Genomic DNA, 21988 nt, shown 5'->3' with positions numbered 1-21988 from the left:
GTTAATGTATTGAAACTACTTATCAGTTTCATTTCATTTCTCCATTGGCAAAGTTCTCATCTAAATCTTAGCTAGCCCTCATACTGGTCTGTACAGGGTGATTACATGAACTAGACGGGTTGTATCAAGTACATATATCGACTAAACAGAAAGTATGGTGATGAAACTTATAGGAAGTATGAAATGAGCATAAAGCCAAATCACATACTATGTTAGAAAGTGATAGCCTGTCAGTTATGATGATAACAAAGCTCATTTCCAGTGCATTACAACATTAGCATTTCTTTGACATTTCCCATATAACTTTGGAAGGCCTATCAATGAACATGTGACAGTATGCCAAGGACAAAGAACAGCACAGAGGCTTTCACAACACAGTACAAAGGTCCATTACAGGGACGTAATCCTAGTACATGGAAGCCGAAACCTTTCTTAACAAAGGAAGAAAGTTTAGCAAAAAAAAAAAGAAAAAGCACAATGCCAGATGAGGAGACTAATCAACACGCAAAATATGTAAGGCTATGAATGAAAAAAGCCTTGGGGACAAGTGTTTAGGTAAAATCCACCAAGTAAAATCAGTTATTTGCGCAGTATCGCCATGAATCTACACACATTTTAAATGTATTCGATTATTTTGTATTCCACAATGAAGTCTTAATTTTTTTTTCATGTTTCATTATATCCTTTTTAGCATATGTTAAAATGTCCCATTTTTTTGGGTGATTTTTGTCTTTTATGGCAAAATTGCCTTATGGCCAATTAGTTATACAGTGAAAATGTGGCAAAAACACTTGAGGCAGAGATGTTTATGGCCAAGCTGTGTAGAGTGAAACTTTCTAGAATCTTCCTTGCCTGCCAGAGCTCTATCCTGGATAAGAACTCAATACTACATCTCAGCTAAAAAAAAAAACTCTTAAAGTCATCCCTTCCACCAGGTGCTACTCTAATGCCATTGGGCTGCTAAGTTTAAGCAGTCTTCGATCCTCACCAGGCATATGGGGCTAATATTCTGAATTCCTTTGAAACTTCAGGGTCGGGACTGAGGGAGCAGATCACCCTGGTTCAATCCCAGGACTCCCGACATCAGCCCTGGCCAAGCCTCTTCTCTCTGATTCCGTAAAACAGGAGAAATACTCTTCTTCCACAGTGCTGGCACTTGCGAGAACATCTCCAAGGGAGACACCTACACCACCAGTGGCAGTCCCTGCCTCAGGGAACTGAGTTTGGACCCCATTTCTAATACAGACCTGTGTCATGACCTGGGGTCAATGGCCGTTTCTTCATGTGGAAATAGTGATGTCTCCATGCCCAACATAGTGGTGAAGTTTCATGCACCCACACACAGGAAGTGCCCACTAAATAAGCCTTATTCAACTGGGAAAATAAAGCAGAATATTCATTTTTGGAAAATATTTATTAAAAAACTAAAGTGAATGTGGCAAAAAACAACAACAACCCAACACATACCTTTAAATAGCAAGCATATGACACTGGTTATAAAGCTTTAACAACTCTACTGATCTAGTCTTTCCCACCAGCTGCAGTCAAGGATGGCCTCCGAGGGAAGTCACGTGTAAACAGGTCATCTGTACTAGTCATGAGCAAAACCTACTTATGTGAGAACTATCAATGGCCATACCATTCGCTTTCCTAGACAATCCACCCCAAACACAAGAGAGTGACCAGATCTCAGGAGTGTGTTCATGGGGATTTCAGTTCTGGCCTTCAGTTGGGAGTGGTAGGTTAGGGTGGGGAGGGAATGAAAGAGTAGAAGGACAAAGAGTATCAGTAGAGGGCAATCATAAAGCACCTTTAAAGTCTGGACCCTTTCTACAATTTAACTCAGTAATTCTCAAACTTTATTGTTGGACAGAATCACCTGGTGAGATTGTTATAAATTCACAGGCTCCACAAATCTGCATGTTTAAGGTGAGTACTACAGGTGACTCTATGCATGTGGATTAGCCATTAGCCATCCAGTTTGAGAAACACTGTTTAAAACTCATTAAAACAATTCCTACTCCCTACAAAGAAAAAGTTAAGGTTAAGGAATCTATCGACAGTCACTGTGCTTTAGTCAACTTGGAGAGACCAATATAGGGAGTCAGGCGGGAAGGAGCCTCCAATTCCTAACATACTGGTCTACAGGAGCCCTGAGCAACCTGTCAAGTGCTGTTCAGGAAGTAGATAAAATTTCATAATAAAGTTGATTTCAGATCATAGAACAGACTCCAAATGACTACCAGGCCAACCCCATTCGTTCCCATGTAGTGAACTTTGCTGGGCCAATGCCAGATGGGAAGTTGCTGTTCCAACAGAACACGGGGGTAACTGTGGGTCTTGGCTTGTGAAGACACAGTGAATAAAACATCTATAAAAACCTTTATTAACCACAGAGCACTGTGCCCAGATAACCTCGGTGCCTCATGGACAACATGTAGAAATGGTCACGTTGATTCCAAGGTTGCCGTTATCTGCAAACAGATGTGCTATGGCTGTGTCAAAAACAAGGCAGTCGCTGTTCATGATGGCTGCGGCCACCCCGTCGTGGATGGACCGGGGCGTGGCCTCCCAGGTCAGTCTCCGCCGGTTTCCATTCAACTCCAGTCTGTAGGCAAAGTTCTCGGCTTGCTTGCGGGTGCCAATGAGCAGCACGATGGCGAAGAACTGCTGGTGGCCTTCGTACTTCTCTTGTTTCTCCAGCACCAGCATGAAGTGATGGCCAAAGCAGGACTGCATCATCACCCAGTCGACAGCCCCCGGCAGGTTAATGTCTGTAGCTAGAAAGACGATGTCTTCTCCCTGGAGGGTGGTAATGCTTTTGTGGGCATGCATGAGATGGGACATCACCGCCTCCAAAGACCCCTGCCACTTGCAGGAAGCACCGGGACAAGGGCAGGAGTAAGGACGGTATTCACAGATGTCTTCGTGTTCTGGCTTCTCCGTGTGGTGCAGCGTCAGGGAGCAGCCCGTGGTGGCGTACTGCAGGGACAGAAAGAGCAACATGAGCCGTCGTGCCTTCTCAAAACTCCTACTGGTGCAGGCCTCTAAGATGATTCACCCACTTAGGTTTCTGGGGTTTAAATTGTATCCTTATTTCAATGACTTTTGCTTCAGAGGAGTTAAATCTTTAAGACCACAAGCCTCAGTTCATATTCATCCTCAGTTGGGAACATCCTCCACCAGGAAGGGACTGTGGGCCATGCCCCATTCCAACACCACTGAACACGTGAGCACTGAAGTCCTTACTTCTCAAACAGAGTTGTTGAGCCAGCCCTAGAAACCCTGACCTTCCCCATATTTTCTGTGAAACTTAAAGAAGTTTTTAAAACTTAAAGTTGCTTAGGTGCATAGCCTGGCAAGAGATAGGTTACCTCCAGGCCAGTTTTCACCTGGAGACAATTGTGAGAATAGTTGAATTCTGCTAAGCAGGGTTGGGCCTGGTTAGTACTTGGAAGGGAGGATAGTTGAATCCTCGTGGTTGTCCCTGCCACTCCTGCCTACCTCAAGCGGTGCCCATGGGCCTGCAGTGCCCTGCTCTTGTCTGATGAAGTGAGTGGTCAGGGTCAGAGGGGGCTGAAGGCCCCCCATATTGCTGGAAATATGACCTCATTTCTTCACCTTTTAACCCCTCGGCTCCAAAGGGGCTTCGAATACACTTTTTGAGTGACAGGAAATCACATCCAAGGGCTTCTGAACGAACTCGGGAATCTACTGGCCAGGTGGGTTCCAGCCAGTAGTGGTTAAGATGAGGAGGGCCCAGACCACTTACCTCCTCAAGTCCCAGTGCACACCGTTGGGACCAGCTATGTCAGGCCCTCCTGCCAGGCCAGGAGGGAGGGAAACTAAAGTGGGTCCCAGGGTGGGCACTTGTCCCAGGCAAGATTTCTGACAGTCAGGCCATCCCTCATATGCTGCCTTAATAGGGTAGGAATGAAACCTTTTTCTCCCTTGCACTTGGGATGACATTCCTGATGAATAAATCACACCTATCTTGGGAAGAGACCACATGGCAAAGAATCAGACTTCTTCTCACCCTCACAAGAATGACAGTGTGAACTCCTAGGTACCGGATGGGACACCAGCCCAGAAGCAGGCACGTCCCCAGAGAGCCACGCTGTTGTCTTGTGAATAAGGAAACTTGAATCACCTTTCTGGTGAGACTGGAAGTCCCCCTCAAGCACGTGGTGGCAAGGTACATCTGCTGCGATGCCTCCCTTGGATTCCCCACCCCCCTACTGGGAGACAGCCCAAGTGGGCAGGGCCAGGTCATGTGTCTAAGACGCCACGCCCATTTGCTAACAAAACAAAGCCCCATATCTGTTTTTGATTCTCTCTACACCGCCCAGGGGATAATCCCCTTATAAACTTTAAGTCGGTCAAATCCTAATCCTCACAGATGAATTTATCGCCAGCAACAAGCAGGCTCTGGGCACCTTCTCCGCACAGGACCCTAAGCCAGAGTCACTGAGAGGAGGGCGAGAAGGCAGTCTCCACTGGAAGGGAGTGGAGTCTCCCCTCATGAGGAAGAGGGTGGCTTAAGGAAAGAAATGCAGCTGGTTTCTCCCCCATACCTAAAGCGGATTACAGTAACCTTCAAGAGAAATTGGCAAAAAAATTTCCATTGTTTACTTTGCCCATAGGGAATGCTTATTCATCTTTTTAAACCATGGTCTAATTTTAAAAGGAGGGGTATAGAAAAACCTTTACAATCAGAAGGAGAAACAAATGTATTTATCCCTATGTATTTCTGCTTTGTGTTAACAGTGTAAGGCCCCTAAAAAACCAAAATCCCAACTAACGATGCTTTAAACCTAGAGTGTGGTTAGGAACACAGACTTCTGATGTTCTTCTGTTGAGTGATGGGTGAGGCAAATCTGCCCAGCTTAAAAACACACAATAAAAATAGCAAGAATGAGCCCAGAGCCTGGCAGATTCTCTGGCTGAAGCAAGCCCCCCGATCCTGGGACCTGCAGTTTCAGAATGGGCCGTTCCTCATAGCTGCCCAGGGATCGTTCCAGGATTGAGACAAACTTTGGCAAAGAGTGTATGGAAGAACACCACCTGTACCTCTTCTCATCCAGCACTCGTTTCAGCGCAGGGAGGAGTATTTACATTCTGAATTATTCGGTTTGCATCACAAAGCACACACTCTTCCTTTGGCCCAAATATAGAGACCAGGGAACTGCCCCCAAACTACACAAATAGAAAAGGCACTACTTAGCATTTGTGTGTACAACGACCTTACAAAAAAAGATCTTGCTACAGCCTCTATTAACTTAAGTAAGTATATTTTTAAAGTGTTAGGTGCTTACTCTGCTGTTTCTAAACAAGCTTAACTTTAAAGGCAATCTATTCCTTCTCTTTTCCATCATGGGCGAGGGCGCGTCTTCATGACCATGGGTGTGCCACTGTTATGACGACTGGATAAGAGAGGATCTCTAAAAAGAAAAGATCTAAACTTTAAACATGCATGCACTCACACTCACACTCACACACACACGGGCATGCGCACGCACTCTTGTGCTCCACTGCATACTTGTTGTGGCATTGTTCTGGAATAGCGGCTCATATCCGGGGATCGGAGGGAAAGTTCTTGGTCTAAATTAGGGACACTGGGGCTGTCTAGGCGCCTCTGAGCAGCAAACCCAAATTGAACCCGCCCCTCGCCTGTGTCTTCCTGACGAGCTCTAGGGGCTCCTAAGAGCTGCCGACCTTGGGAATTGCCTGCAGACCCTGCCCTCCCGGGCTTCTTGTCCAGAGGTGCCACACAACAGCAAGTAACTCAGGAATGCCGGAGGTACAGCCAGCTATGCACACAAAGATCCGGGGGGTGGAGGGGGGGTGACAGGTGATTTCAAAGTGGGGATGGGCTGAGGAGGAGGAGACCAGGAAAGCTTCACTGTAGGTGAAGTGGACTGTGGACAGAGCAGCTCCACCTGGTCCTAGCACTGGGGGAGCGGAGCCATATTCCCTCAGTGACTTTACTGACAACCTAGTCTGTTTTCTGGGTGCCTCTACGGTAGCACTACAGGTTTTCCCCACTATCTGAAAGTACACTGTTCCTACAAAACCCTTCATAAGACAAGATGGCAAAAAACCAAGAAGCAATTACCATTAACATATGGAAAACCTTTCCAGCATTCCTAGTACCAAAAAAATAACCTCTCTCAAACTTTTCTGATGTGTTGGGATACATCTTGTTAACAGATGCACAAAATCAACTGAGATAAAGCATAGATGCTCACAGATACTGTTCAAAGCTATGGAGTCTTAATGCTGAGATGCTGAGTGTAGGTTCCAGGGAAGGGCTTGGAGAGGCCACCCCCGCTGCTCAGGATGTACACTGTAAAAGAAATACTGAACCTATTTTCCTTTTCTGTCTTTTGTAAAAGGGAAAATCCTCTTTGGACTTCTTTTGGTTAGCAAAAACAGGTCTTTTGTAAAAGCAAAGTGAAGTCAAGTGAACTTTTAAAAGGTGGGGGACACCTGTACTGACATGTTGGACCAGATAATCCTTGGTGGTAGGGCTTGTGCTGTGCACTATAGAATGTTTAGCAGCATCCTTGGCCTCAACCCACCAGATGCTAGAATCAATCCTCCCCCATTATGACAATCTGAAATGTCACAGGCAGGCAAAATGACCTGGGATTGATTATGATGAATGACAGGACCTAGCTGGGCAGCCACAGTGACAGCTGTAAGAAGGGGCCCATGCCAGTAAGCAGGTAAGGCTGGTCACTGCCTGTCCAATGGGCACTACCCAGGATAGCTCAGGTAGTGGAGCCACACAAGGAGAACTTGGTGGTTTGCAGATCGTGGAGGCTGGCTAGGGTGCTAGTTCTACCCATTTTACAGACTGACTCATCAGGGCCACATGGCCATTTCTGACCACACTTGGGGCAGAGCCCTGCATTGCTGTGCTCCTCCTCGAGTGCTCTTTCATGGTATGGGATAGTTTAGAAGTCAAAGAATCAATATTCTGAGGAGTGCCTGGGTGGCTCAGTCACTGAAGCGCCTGGCTTTGGCTCAAGTCATGATCTTGTGGTTTGTGGATTCGAGTCCTGTGTCAGGGTTCTGTGCTGACAGCTCAGAGCCTGGAGCCTGCTTCAGATGCTGTGTCTCCCTCTCTCTCTCTGCCCCTCCCCCTGCTCATGCTCTGTCTCCCTCAAAAATGAATAAATGTTAAAAGATATTTAAAAAAATGTTCTGAGTAAAAGAAACAAAGAATTTACATCTGCCTTAACCCTCATCCCCTTCCCACCAAACCTAGAGTCTGCAGACAGACTGCTTCTGGAAGCAGGCAGGTCCTCATATTAACTTCTTCCTTGGATTGCAAGGAGAAAAACAGCCCTTCATGAAAGCACTTCTCCCTAAGGAATGAGGAGCAGCAGGTCACAAATAAGTAACCAGTAATTAGGCCCTCCCACCTACTCTGGTACCTGGTAAGAAAGTCCTGAGGTTTCACTTTCCACACCCTGGCTAGGGCTTGCCCCCACCAAATAGTAACGATTCAGAGGATGCCTGCTTTCCAGACGCCTGGTCCTTGTCGCACACTCCCGTTCCTGAGACCGAGCACCTGAGCCGCCTGTGTGTTGGGGGGATATGTGCACAGCTCCACAGGAGATTGCTCCACAGGGCCCAGCGCTCACTGCCCCGCCCCCCAGGGGGTGGGGTGAGGTGGGAATTCCCTGTAAGCAAACCTCTTTTGGGAGAGAGGGCACAGTGACACACACACACCCCACACCCGGAAGCCCCAAGCTAAAGAAGAGCGTTGGGAGGGGAAAAATGACCCAGCAGAACTAGAAACAAATGTGGAAATAACATTTCTGACTTCTCTTTAGAAACTTTTCAGGTTGCAGAGGCCCAAAAGTCTTGTGCAGACATGTTCTGCCCTGAAAGGCGATGTGTGACCCGGTGCCTCCTTTTTAAGTCTTTGCAGAAAGCAGGAAATAGTGCCAATTCTTTGCCTGGGCATGGGGTTTGAAGGCTGTATTTAAGTTGGAATTTAGGTAGGGTCTTTCCTTTTCTGGCACAGAAGCCTGTTTACACACAAACCTGATGAGATAGGTCAGAAAACAAACACTAAACGCCTGTTATTTACCTAATAAACACAGTCACATGTATTTGTTTATGGAATGAGCACATAAACAGAATAACCCTATTTAGCCAGGGTGCTAGTGAAGGTCATGGATCCTGTGACTGGTTTAGAACAAGTTACTTGATTTCATTAAATGTGAGTCCCTGCAACTCAAGAACAATTTCCCGAGCTCCAACAATCAACAATTTACCAGAATGGAGGCACCCTGAGCTCTGGCAGAGGGATGTCGCTGCTCAGGGACTGGGGGTAACTGCCCCCCCTCCACCCACTCACACCTCCCAGGAAACTGAAATTTATTAGCAGAGCATCTCCCGGCGCCTCAAAGGAGAGTGTCTCAGGAAAAACAAAGCACAATCAATATTTTGTTGTTGATGCTCATAAACGTTTGAATTAAATCCAAGAAATGATCTTGTCTTAGAGTAAGCAAAAGCAAAGTGCGTTGTTCCGTCCATCTAATAAACTGTAATGATCACAAAATGCACACAGACGGCTAAATGCAATGTAGGACCCCAGACCAGGAAACCAACTCTGCCACAGAGGGCATTATGGGAGCAGTAACTGAAACTTAAATATGGCCTGTGGATTAGATAATAGTATCTACTTCATGTCATGTTTCCTGATTTTGATAACTGGACCATCATTATATACGAAGACATCCTTGTTTCTAGGAGAAGCGGTGCAGTATTTGGGGTAAAGGGGAAAGATGCCTGCAATTTCGATTCAAATGGCTAAATAACTATATGTGTGAACGAAGAGTGTACAAAATGAAAAAGCAAAGGGGGCAAAAATGAAACTGGGTGAATCTGGATAAAGGGTATGTGGGAATATTTTTGTACTATTATTACAACTGTTGTGGAAATTTGAAATCATATAAAAATAAAAACGTGTTAAAGAATTCAGAGACTGATATAAGCATACTTATCCTTTATAGGACAGATCTTTCTGCAGAGTTAGTTGAATGAAGTTTTATCATACTAGGGTTGTTTTTGTTTTTTTAAAGAAAACATACTTTTAACTGCAAATCTACAGGTAAAAGCAACTAAGTTACTTAATTTTTCTCTTTTCTTTACTAGAAGGTCTTGGGAGTCATTTTAGTGAGCCAATAAATTATATCAATGTGGACAATTGTTATAATAACCAGCACTTTTTTTTTTTTTTTTTAAACCTCTCTGCCCCTCGTGGAGACAAAGCTTTCTCCCTTGCTCCTTCGATGGATCCTTTACAAGTTTGTGGCCCTGGACCACAGTCCCATTATCCTAACGAGCCACTGCAGTTTCATTACCCACCACACTTAGTGGTCCAAGGTTCCTCCACTTGATTCCAGACATGTCAGAAAGAGGTTCCAGGATGAAGCTACCGATGCCCCCTTTCTCCTACACACGTAAACCCCTTTTACCACTGGGGAGGTGAACCCACAAATGGAACCAGGGTTACACGAGTTCAGGTAGAAGGACAGTCTCCTGGTGGTGGAACTTCCTGTGTGTGCTCAGCAGATACTAGCGGACTGTTGGTAGAGGTCTTTCTCCAACATTCTTTTGTTTTTTTAACCTCAACATTCTTAAAGACGTGTTTGAATGAAAGAGGTGCCTGGATGGCTCGGTCGCTTAAGCTCCCAACTTCAGCTCAGGTCATGATCTCGCGGTTTGTGGGTTTGAGCCCTATGTCTGGCTCTGTGCTGACAGCTCAGAGACTGGAGCCTGCTTCGGATTCTGTGTCTCCCTCTCTCTCTGTCCCTCCCCTGCTCATGCTCTGTCTCCCTCTCTCTCTGTCCCTCCCCCACTCATGCTCTGTCTCTCTCAAAAATAAACTAACATTAAAAAAAAATTAAAAAATGAATTAAAAAAAAAGACTCGTCTGAATGGCAGTTGTAGTTAAACCTCATATAGAACCAAAGCATGGTGAAACTTCTATTTTAACCAGCAGGTAAACTTCTGTGTTACCACTTTCTAAAAAAATGTTTATATATTTTGAGAGAGAGAGAGAGAGAGAGTGCAAGAGTGCACATGAACTGTGAGATCATGACCTGAACCAAAACCTGACGCTTAACCAACTGTGCCACCCAGGTGCCCTAATTTTACCACTTTCTAAAAGGACTTCTAGCAAGTCAAACTAGCTCCTTCATGTCTCAAAGTCTGTTACTCTGCCCTCAAAACATCAGATGATCACAGGTTATTTTCCATTAATTTATGGGTCTACTTATTTTGTTCACTGATTTACTGGTTTATTGTTTGCTTCCCACCCACCCGATATTTGTTGGTAAATGAATAAACATTAGGTTAACTGCAGAAGATGATTGTTCTCCACCATGTTAATTTTACTTTAATTAAAAGCCTTACTGTGGAACTTAAGAATTAAAAAAAAATTCAATAGACCTTGAGATCATAGAAGGAAAAATGTCTTTGTTAGACTTCAGTCCCTATGGGTTTGTTATTTTTGATAAAGGCATTTCATGTATTTTATTTACATAAACTTTTTGGGGTGTGGGGTTTGAAGCTTTTCTGAAGCCTTACATAGATGGGGAAACAATACGGCTGTCACTTGGGCAGCTCTATATCCCTCTTGTTTAAAATGAGTTTATTGGGGTGTCTGCGTGGCTCAGTCGGTTAAGTGCCCAACTTTGGCTCAGGTCATGATCTCACGGTCATGAGTTCGAGCCCTACTTTGGGCTCTGTGCTGACAGCTCAGAGCCTGAAGTCTGCTTGGGATTCTGTGTCTCCTTCTCTCTGCCCCTCTCCTATTCACACACACCCACACACCCACACACACACACTCTTTCTCAAAAATAAACAAACATGAAAAAAATGAGTTTACAACCACTGGTTAGAGCTCAGTTACCTTGTGTTCTGTATGACATGAAATGAGCCTACCATGTCACCTCTGAGTGTACCAACAAAACTGTTGACAACTCACCCTGGACTCTTGTTAAGTTCACACTTGGGCAACAGGGAGAAAGCAGACTCTCTTCTTGTGCCTTAGTTATGATGTTCAACCTGCATCTGTCTGGTGTCCATCCTCTAAGAACCTTTGTGGCTCTTTGCTGACCCGGGTGGGAGATTCCTTACCTCCACTGTGAGGCAGTGCAAAGACAGAATTCTCAGCCAGAGGTTCTGTAACGCTTTCATGGTTACAGACCCGAGAAGACAGTATCACTTAGTGCCAGCACTGTCAAGAGGTGGTGAGACTAAGGACATACTGACATCTGACTTCATTAGTTTTATTCTGGTGAAGGCAATTCTGACTAAAATCCTGGGCTCAAAAATCCCTCCTTCTCCCTGAGAGAACACGGACAAAGCCCATGTTGCAGACAGCTCTTTCACCAGGGGGGACTTGGCGGCAGACCCCTGCGTAACGTTAGCACAGGCATCTGAGAGCGTCCTGCTGCTGGGGAGGGCAGCGCATCTGGCTTCACAAAGCCTCCCTGGGCCGGCAGGGGCTTATTTTTTTAACCTTAGAAGCTTTAAACAAAAGTTGACATTTGACCAAGTATGCTTCTCATCTGACCACGGCCAGAGTCAGCAGGCCTCGACGCACTGTCCCGGAGAACCAGTTCTGTAAGGTGCCTTCAGAGTGTAGGTTCAAGCAAACAAAAGCATGTCAGAGGACGAGCCGGGATTAAAGGCTCTGTGCCACCCTACCCAAGCCTTGCCCACTCCTTTTCAATGTGCCCTGCTCTTCCATTGCCAGCTCCGACCTGCGCAATCACATTAACTGCTCCGTCACGCCTCAGACAGGGCTACATCCCGCTGCAGCCTTTATTTCTCGACTAAAGCATTGGAACTCTCCAGAAGACGTCCCTGGTCGGGTTGCCAGATCTAGCAACTAAAAATACAAGATGCCCAGGATGTCTTAGACAATACTTGGGTTATGCTTACACCAAAAAATACCCAAAAAAACAAAAAAACCTGAAATTACACCAAAAATTGTTTCTCTGAAATTCAAATTTAAGTGGGTATCTTGTATATTTCCTGGCAACCCTAATATGAGGGCCCTCTTGATGCTGCTGCCATCCCTCCAAGAGCCATTATGTGCGTTTGGAAGGGAAGGGGGGATCGCTGTTCCTCAGTGGGGTGAAGTGGATAGCGGGTAAGGCGGGAGGCTGACGTGGAAAAGACACTGTGTGTGCAGTTACAAGGCCTGTCCTGGAGTTCCTGTTCCCTGAACTTACAAACTGTAGGCCTCTGGGCAAATCTCTTGGGGAGGATACGAACTGTCTCCTGTTTCCTTTACAAAGTAACGAGGAGAACATGAGAGAATATAGCTCCTTCAGACAAGGTAGAGACACTGTACAACAGCTCCACTGGCCTCCCGACAAAACCCCATCAGGACCTCCCGTCCCTTCCTTCTTCACGGCAGACGCTGCTCATCCTTCACACTGCGGTTCTGTCCCCACCGCTGCTGAGACGGCTCCAGACTCCTCTGCTCGTGCTGCTTGCAGAGGCCGCTGCGGGCACATCTGTCCCCGCCATAGACTCAGAGCTTCCGAGGGGCGGGGTCAGGGGAGGCAACGACAGGCTGGCAGATGGTTTGTAGGAGGGAGAGGCCGCAGCGGAGTCCCAGGTACGGGTGGATATGATGAAAATTTAGCAGGCAGTCTGGCCCCAGGTTCCACCAGGGAGAAAAGCAGGCAGTAGTGTTAAGAAAACCAAAAGGATAACACCCATTGTGGGTGATGCTGGAAGGAAATGGGCACTCAGCTGTGAAGGATTCCAAGTGAGAAAGCAGTCTGGCTCTGCTAGCAAGACCTTTTTGATTTCTGCACATACCCTTTGGCCTTACCATCCAACATCTGGGAGGTTACCGTTAGGAAAGAGTTACTTTCCTATGCACGAGGACTGTTCTAGCAGTACTTTACTTTAAAATTACTTTAAAAAAGTAATTTTTTTAACAGTAAAAGACAGAATGATTTAAATGACCACAAACGGGAGCTTGGTAAAATAACTCTGGTACTACTGTGATACTATGCAGCTGTTTAAACTTGAACTTAAAGACTATTTACCAACCTTGAAAAGTACTCACGATGTGTTAGATGAAAACGTATGTTATGACATTACGTGTGGTTTCTCTATCTCACCTGCTTTCCTTTGAGTGAAAAACTCCACTGATGAAGATGTAAGTTTCTAAGGACATATGTGAAAATGGTCTAGTGGTTATTTCTAGCTGGGAGGATTATAAGAGATTTTAACTATACATGTATTATATATAAGTATATATATTTTAACTATATATTATATTTTGAGAGAGAGTGCAAATAAGGGAGGGGCAGAAAGAGAGGGAGAGGGAGAATCTTAAGCAGGCTCCACGCCCCAGTCAGAGCCCAGAACTCACAACCTCGAGATCATGACCTTAGCTGAAATCAAAAGTCGAATTCTTCACCAGCTGAACCACCCAGTCGCCCCTAATTTTATATTTTTATGTGTTCCACATGTTAGAGTAATGGATCATATAACTTTAAAAAACATATTTTATAGTACATAAAATAAAATGCACATATTAAAAGACACTGCCTAATCTAACCAGGCTTTCTTTTCTAAAAGCATTACAGGGGAAAAAAACCAAAAAACAGTAAGCCTTGTCACTGACAAACAAAGCCAGGGCCAAAGTAACGCAGCTGCATGAAAACCTACATGATGAGGAGGAGGGAAAAGAAACCTGGTGGGAGAATTTGTGGGATTCTTTTTCTTTTTAAAGTTTATGCCTGGACCTGACCTCACACACTGGCCATTTGTTTTCCGCTAGCTTCTAACTGTGCCCATTTACTAGTGGCTCTTCGGTGCTGGGGCTGTGCTAGGCCCTTTGCGTGAGTTATTGCCATGTTTGATCCTCCCAACATGCACCCTGTTTTACCAAGGAGCCGCTGAGGTTTGGAGAAGTCATCACACCCCTCGTGGGGATGTAAGGATCTGGACTAGGAGGTTCGAGAAAGGTCTCCCTCAAAACTACTAGAGGAGAAGGTTGGGGCACCTGGGTGGCTCAGTTGGTTGGGTGTCCGAGTTCAGCTCAGGTCATGATCTCACAGTTCATGAGTTCGAGCCCTGCATTTGGCTCTGTGCTGACAACTCAGACCTAGAGCCTGCTTCGGATTCTGTGTCTCCCTTTCTCTGAGCCTCCCTTGCTCATGCTGTCTCTCTCTCTCAAAAATAAATAAAACATTAAAAAAAAAACTACTAGAGGAGAAGATAGCCTGGGGATAGGAGTATCCCAAAGATACTACTTTTGTTCATTTGAAGTTTTTTTTTCTTCCTTCTACAATGATTTTATTATAAATATGTCCTTTTTGGAATAAACAAAATTGCATTCCAGACTATCTGCAAACTTGTTCTAAAGGAAGAAAAATGGAACGAGGAACCACTGAGAAATGGAGATAAGCAGCAAAGACACTTGCATGCCATGCTGAGCGCCTTTCCCTGCTAGAAACAGAAGGTGAACAGGGAATATCACACATCTCGTCCGCCCACTCGATTAAAGAAAGCTTGGAGTTTGGTGATTTGCTCTTGTTCTGTAAACTGAACTGCTCCTTTCAGTCCTAAGAAGGAGAATGGGAAGACAGTCTTTAAAGCCCCGCATCAACAAGAAAGACCTTGACGTTGTATTTAACTCTTTGCTCACGAATAAAACTGCTGGCTGTTTGCCAGGAGCAATGTCCGAGTAGTCCTTCAGCACTCCAGCCAGATGTGTGTTCACTGTGGGTCTTAAACCGCCGCTTTTTCTGTGAAGCGGGCTTTTTCCTTCTCTGGATAGGGGCCACTTTCTTTGGTCCAGATTCCTGCATGGAAGAAATACCCTGTCGCTTCAGATATTCTTCAGTTTTCTCCTCATCCATTGAATCCACGGTGACACTCCTCCAAAGTTTCTGAAACTCTTCATCCACAGAAAACTGACAGCTCTTATCATTGAAGAAAAGAATTTTCTTCTTATCAGGACGATTTACAAATAGTATCTGGTCCCCCAAAGCCTTGACAGCTTTCTGGGAATTGGGGAGTCCTTCCTCTATGTCTTCTAAAAGAATTCCTCCTAAGCCTTGCTGGTCATGCTTATCTAACAGCCTAAGTAGGGCTTTCTTATCTTTCAAGTTGTATTTGGGCTTGAAGGCATATTTCCCATCTATCACTTCAATTTTGGGATTATTGACTAATGCCTCAGTCATCAGCCATTGTTTCTGCTTGAGTCCTATATCTAAATGTTGTGTTTCATCCAAAATTTCTTCTAAAGTGAGAGGATGTGTATCTCCTCGCTGATGTCGTGTCTTCATGTAATTCACAATCTTAGCAAGAACACCAAACTTATATCCAGAGCTTCCTGACAGAGCTTTCAAATTAAATGATCCATTGCTATGATCAGAATTTTGTTTAGAGCCTGATGATCCTCCATGTTCTAGCTTTGCTTTCTTCTGCTTTGATGATGATGACGACGGCTCAGAAGGTACTGAACGTTTTTCTACTACCGGAGTGGAGAGAGCTCGTTTTTTGAACAGCTCTCGTTCTCTCAACAGGCTTGGATCCATAATTCTGAGCGAGGAGGGCCGCCCTACGCGACCGGCCGCCGCCTCCCAGCGCCTCCACCTCGACCCCATTTGAAGTTTTAAAAGAGGTGTATCTTTCATCCATCTTCAGTACCTGTGGCTGAGAACTGGGAAGGGGTAACCTTTTATCTCACAGACACCAGATAGTCTAAAAATCACTACAGAAAATCTTTACCCAACTGGCAATGAGACAGACAGTTCCTCAATTTTTAAACAAACAACTGGAGGTAGATGGGGACCTGAGGTAAAGCAGAGGAAATTCTGCTAGAAAATTTTCAGTATCTCTCGTAAGCCCTAGAGAGCACAGTCGCAGGTTTAATATACAGATACATTTAATCAGGAAAACTTTTTAGCTTTCTTATTTTCCTTTTCAGGATGTGCAGAGGAGAGTCACATTCTAGTGCCCTATGTCTGATCACATCCTGTACAGCTCACCAGTAATACACAATGTATTGTGCTAGGCATTCCCTTGAGCAAATGTGTACCTACTATGTGCCCCTTTCAAGGAGGGAAGACCTTATGAGTTTGAATGAGAAATGCCATGGTTCGCAAAGTTTGCCTGCACAAGTCTGGCTCTTAACACATTTTATAAGGAGGTCTTACTATAGTCATAGGCATATGGCATTTTGTCTGAGCTTCAAAAAAGGGATCTAAGACAGAACAGGAAAATCTAATCCAATCTCAGGGACTTCATAGGCCAGACCTGCTGTACCTTTCAGGAGGGGGGGGGGTCTCCTCCCTTCTGGTTGCACCAGAGGTCAACTTTAAGTCACAATGATTTACTACTAGTTCTAGGAGCTGATGACCCATACAAAAATGCCTACCAACGATGTGTGGAATTGGCATAACTTTAGTGCTCCTACCCAGCATTCTAGTGCTTCTGTTCTTTTTAAAAATTTTTAATGTTTATTTATTTTTGAGAGAGAGTGGGTAAAGGGCAGAGAGAGAGGGAGATACTGAATCTGAAGCAAGCTCCAGGCTCTGAGCTGTCAGCAGAGCTCAATGCAAGGCTCGAACTCATAGACCGTGAGATCATGACCAGAGCCGAAGTCAGATGCTTAACTCACTGAGCCACCCAGGCGCCCCTCTAGTGCTTCTGTTCTTAATTTTACACTCAAAAACTGTTTGTTAGTTTGGTTCTGGAAAAGTCTTGAGCCTCACCGTAGATGCATGTGGACTCTGGTGCTTGCCCGCACACACTTTAGAGTAAACCTAGACAACTTTGGTCAGTAGTGAAGACCACAGGGGAAATATCCAAGGTAAATGGTCTTTGTCTTAGAGGCAGTTTCAAGATGAGGAAAAGACCTCTGAAATGGTTTTGGCAAATTGGCTTATCCTCTCAGACTTCTGGGCAACTGATATCTGTCAGCCAGCAACTGCCTGATCCCGCCCACCTTCCTTTGATCTGGTGAAGCAAAAGACTTAGCAATTCAGTCTCATCTCCCAGCAACCCACCGGCTTGGTGTTATCTCCATACTTGTTAACTGATGACAGACAAGCTCAGGAAGGTATGTGACTGGGCCAAGGTCATACAAAGCCAGGATGGGAACCCAGTTCTGCCTCCTGCCTAGAGCTCTTTTCCCTAGATTCTGAAATTTTAGGGCAAAAAAAAAAAAAAAGATTCTTGGTATAATGATTTAGTCCAACTCTTCCTCTTAAAGACACTCACGTCCAAAGACATAAACTGACCTGTTCAAAGTCAAATGTCTAGTCTCTGGGACAACATTCCAGACTTCCCAGGGGGCCAGAATAGAATATTCTCTTGGCAAAGCATAGATGAAAATAAGCTATAAAATCACCTACGGTTGGGATTGCTCAGAATTCCCAAGTTCACGTAGAGTAAGAATCAAAGGCGAACTTCAGACTCAGCGAATGCTTTCTTGAAGAGATCTGGACCAGGAGTGGGGTGCACTTGGCAGCTGGAATCTGCAGACATGGATGGTTTGGCTTGCAAGTTCTGGCCTTCAATATGAATTCAGCCAATGTTAAAACTTTTTTTTTGAGATACTTCACATTTTTTAAAAATCCAGATTTCTGACTTTTCTTGAAAAAAATCCAAAGGTCTGGCTAGGCTGCATCCACACTCTCACTGTTGCCAATCAGTCAGAGCTGAGCAGAAAGTGTCTCTACTGCTCCCTGAGGTCTCTTGCACCCTGGGGCCACCCATCAGATGCCTCCCTCCGGAACATCACCTGTCCCCACTGCCTTTTAGGTTTGTCCACCCTGAGGAGCTTTTAACTTTCTATTGTCAGGAACAAAAGCAACACTGTCACATCCCAACTTCAGGAAAGACTTGTCTGACTGAGGCTTTCCAGTTCAGTATTGGGAGATGCACGACTAGAGAAAACAAAGGAACAATGGAGAGAAAACGTATCATAGTGTAAGTGGGCTGGGATGGTTTAGCATCCCCCACAGTTGTGGGGAGAAATACTTGGCTGATAATTCAGATAAAATATACTGTTGAATGGGGGGAGGCTACAAATGTGCCAACTTTCACTTCTCCCCCTATACCCATGCTCCACTGAGAGATTATGCCTTTGAGATATGGGAACAGGATGTCAAAACTTCTCAGGCATAGAGCAAGCCATAGAATGGACGAAAAATATCACAGGTGCAAGACAGCCTACTCTGATAGAGATCCTTTCCTTAAAAGGAGACCCGAGCTAATAATGCATGTGGTGCCCTCTACCAAAGGTGCTGGCAACACTTAGCCTTTAATTAAGTGGCCCCATACCTATGTAAGGAAGCTATTTGGCAACAAATCCATTTTTGAGCCAGCTGAAGCATGAGCAGTTCAGAGCTGTGATGAAATACCCCCAAATGTTAGGTCTGTGGGCTAGTTCCCCCTGACGTCACATCCCACATGTCCTACTAAATTCTTGCCAGTGAACTTTATAGTGAACATGTATGTCGTCTCTTTGCAAAGTTTCTCATCAGAGGCCCATCTGGTAAACTTGTCCGAGCAGATGGGTTTGTTTATTACTGGTCAACCTTACGTTATAGTTTGGAGCCTTGGGATAAAGGCTCTGATGCAAAATCCCTATGTAGCACAAAGGATGTGTGCCTTTGGCATGCAGGTTCATGAGCCGGCCTACTGATCCTGACAAGTCCCTTAACACCTAACCTCTCTATAGGCATTTGTTTCTTCACCTGAAAAAAAGAAAGGCAAACTAATAAATGATGACCCTTGGAAGGTGGCTGAGACACAGGCACCCACCCAGTAACCATTCCATATAGCCGCCCCTCTTTTCATGGTATTCTAGAGGCTACAGGTCCTTAGAAGTCAAGCAGTTCAATCCCTTTATTTACAGATGAGGAAATCAAGGCTCCCGAGGGGGCATCTCTCAGGTGCACCGTGGCAGCGCCAGGCTACACATGAGACCCGGGCTCTGGTACATCAGCCAACATCGTTTTTCTCACATGAACCAGCCCATAAGAGCAGTTCTGAGAGCAGGTCAGGACAGTGACAAGGCAGTCCCTCTGATGTGCAGGAGCTAGCGCAAACCAGGGGCTAGCTACACAGACCTACTTTGCTGAAGTCTTACATAGCTCGTATCACTCCCTATCGCTCTCAATCCTCAACTGACCTATCTGATGCTTGCTGTATAATATCCAAGTGTGGTTTATCTAAACTGACTGGCCCAGCTGCCCTGTCAATAGTTTGCGTTATGGGTCAACCAAAGTTGAGGCATGCATTCTCCAGCTTTATAGATCTCTCACACAAACGTGACCCCAAGATCACTTTCTAAACTTGGTGCCTGGTCTGTAGGGGAATGGTTGACCCTGTTTAGTTTCCACTTGCAAAGTGATGGCTTTCCTTAAATGCATTCAAATAGAATAGGGGCTTAGAAAATCACTGACGTGTACAGAAACACGGAGTACCCCTGATTCCCAAGAGAACCATTCTTCAAGAAGGGCTTGAAAAACTAGCATATTACACTTTAGGGAAAAAAACATGTTGCAACAGGAACCAGAATCTGAGTTCCTGAAAGTGAAACTTCACACTTTATACAGCATAACTGTTTCCTTCCCCTCCTCTTGGGAGCAGCACAACGCTCTTATGAGATTGCTTTTTAAAGATAAGTTATGGAATACTGACTGATACCAAATGTCCATTTGTGAACTCTAATTCACCCAAAGCCATTTCTTCTAAAAAAATTTTTTTTAATGTTTATGTATTTTTGAGAGGGAGAGAGACGGGGACACAGAATTGGAAGCAGGCTCCCTGCTCTGAGCTGTCAGCACAGAGCCTGACGAGGGGCTTGAACCCATGAACCATGAGATCATGACCTGAGCTGAAGTCAGATGCTTAACCGACTGAGCCACTCAGGTGCCCCTAAAGCTGTTTCTTCTATAAGCTACTGAAGGTTTGGGACAAAGTGAAGAGCTGAAATCCTGTGGGGCACCCCCTGCGGTCCCCACACTCTATCTCAAACATCAAATACCCACTGTTACGTCACCTATCACCAAATTGCTTGACCACAAGGCTTCCACCTTCTTCATGACCCTAAAAAAATTACAGAAACACCCATATTTTATGAGAAACGACTACTGGGCTGGGTAAATTAGTTAGCAGTACATGAGAGGTGATTGAAAGCAGAGTAATTTATTAAGGTTAACTGAAAACCCATAGCCCAAACATGGATTCAAACCTTTATTTGAATATGCTATTTTAAACTCGATTTGTGGCAGGGCACAGACCAAATTAAATCACTCATTTTACTGACTTGAGTCCCAAGCTTCAATTCTCTGGTGGATTATTTTTAATTTAAAAATAAGCTCTTGCCCTATAAAAATAAGCAGCACCAAGGAGAAATGCAAGACAGCTTAGATGGCCCAAGAGGCAGAACAGTTACTTAAAAAAAACAACAACAACAAAAAACCAACCTCAAAACTATTAATGACACGATTTCCAAGGTTAGAAAATGAATTTCCTGGTCCAGCTCTAGATGATCATGAGGTACTATAGTCAGGGATGTCTCAGAAACTGTTCCTGAAGATGTTTAATTGGTACATGTAAGCAAACAGATGCTATAATATGTCCACACAACGAAAAACTATGCAGCCATTTAAAATACAGTGAGGGAGAGCTGGGTTTCAGACACAGAAAAATACGTAGAATAAGACTTTAAAACAGCAATTTGCACGAGTTATTTCTGGAGAAGAATTTATGTCTGTGTGTTTATGAACCTTCTGGACTCACACTGACATCCATGATTCTATGTTCAGCTCTGAAAGTGTATTTAAACACGGCTACAAAAAATCCATAAAGATCCACAGTAAGCCTAACAATGGTGGGAAAGGAGGTGAGAGGTCCTGGTCTTTCATTTGACATTTTTTTGGTCTTCAGTGGTTGGCATTTTTTTACAAGAGCGTTGACAACTTTTTAAACAAGTGATGGGTTTGGGAGAACTGTAACAGTTCCCTGTAACAGTTGCTAGGTGCTCTTCCTGATAAATTCCTGATCAACTCTTGTTTTCATCCCACTTGGTACAAATACACATCTCGCTAGTCCTTGGAAGGCTAGGAGAGGGAAAGGCGTGGTTTGCAGGGTTTTCTTGTTGCTGGAGGAAAACAGGCAGTAGGCGCCCTTTTTTTAGCTACACTCCCCAGGGCTCCCACGTGTCAGGCCTGCGCAGAGGGCGGGCGCGGGTGCAGGGGGAATACAGTACCGATCCTTACAAGCTGGTAAAGGGTGCGTTTGGCTCCCCCCACACCCCGCCAGTCCGCTTCCTGGTCCAAGTTTTACTTGTCCAGCCTAAACCTACCTGGCTCTCACCTGGCGGGGAGAGCCGTTAAGTTGTGTGTTCTAAAAAAACGACCGCGTGCCAATTATTCCGGGCTCAGCGCTCGGGCAACTGTCAGCGCAGAGTTATTCCCAAAGTGGACAGGTGGGCATGGAGGAGGGTGGCCAAGCGTAAACATTTCTTTCTTTCTTTTTTTTTTTTTTAAATAAGAGAGATGCCACCTGCTTCCCAGTTCATACGAGTGGGCTGGAGGACACGAGTTCTGGGAGGTAGCCAGGCGAAGGTGCGCGGGTGGCACCTGGGCTTACCTTGCAAGGAAACAGAACTGCCGAGGCCACCTTCTCCATAGCCAGGTTCCTGATGCTGGGCGTCAGGGCGCCCCTGCACGTCGGGCAGCAGCTCAACTTCTGGCGGCATTGGTTACACACCAGGTGCCCGGCCTGGCACTGCAGGATGGGGGGCAGGACATAGTCAAAGCAGACCGGGCACTCGAAGAGCGAGGTCAGCTCGTGGTGCTGCGGGGACACTGGGCCAGCCCCGCCACCGCCGCCGGGGCCCGAGATCACCGCCGCCGCGGCGGGCACCGCGGACGAGCCGGGGCCCGCAGCCGAGATGGTGGCG

The 21988-nt window shown here is 45.3% G+C and overlaps 1 protein-coding gene and 1 pseudogene across 1 annotated transcript in view; both read right to left on the bottom strand.

Annotated features, from left to right (window-relative positions):
• Positions 1-1395: 1395 nt before the first annotated feature.
• Positions 1396-21988, bottom strand: part of SIAH2 (siah E3 ubiquitin protein ligase 2) — a 92799-nt gene continuing 72206 nt past the window's right edge. Inside the window, exons 3-4 of the mRNA XM_029938760.1 lie at positions 21676-21986; positions 1396-2982 (exon numbers count right to left, since the gene is read on the bottom strand). Of these exons, the coding sequence (XP_029794620.1) occupies positions 2425-2982; positions 21676-21986 (869 nt within the window). The 3' untranslated portion in view covers positions 1396-2424. The remainder of the gene's footprint in view (positions 2983-21675; positions 21987-21988) is intronic.
• LOC115292125 lies at positions 14607-15686 on the bottom strand (annotated as a pseudogene).

Source organism: Suricata suricatta, chromosome 5, assembly GCF_006229205.1.
Source record: "Suricata suricatta isolate VVHF042 chromosome 5, meerkat_22Aug2017_6uvM2_HiC, whole genome shotgun sequence".
NCBI lineage: Eukaryota > Metazoa > Chordata > Mammalia > Carnivora > Herpestidae > Suricata > Suricata suricatta.
The sequence above is the reverse complement of the archived record's forward strand: the minus strand, read 5'-3'. Positions and strand labels throughout refer to the sequence as shown.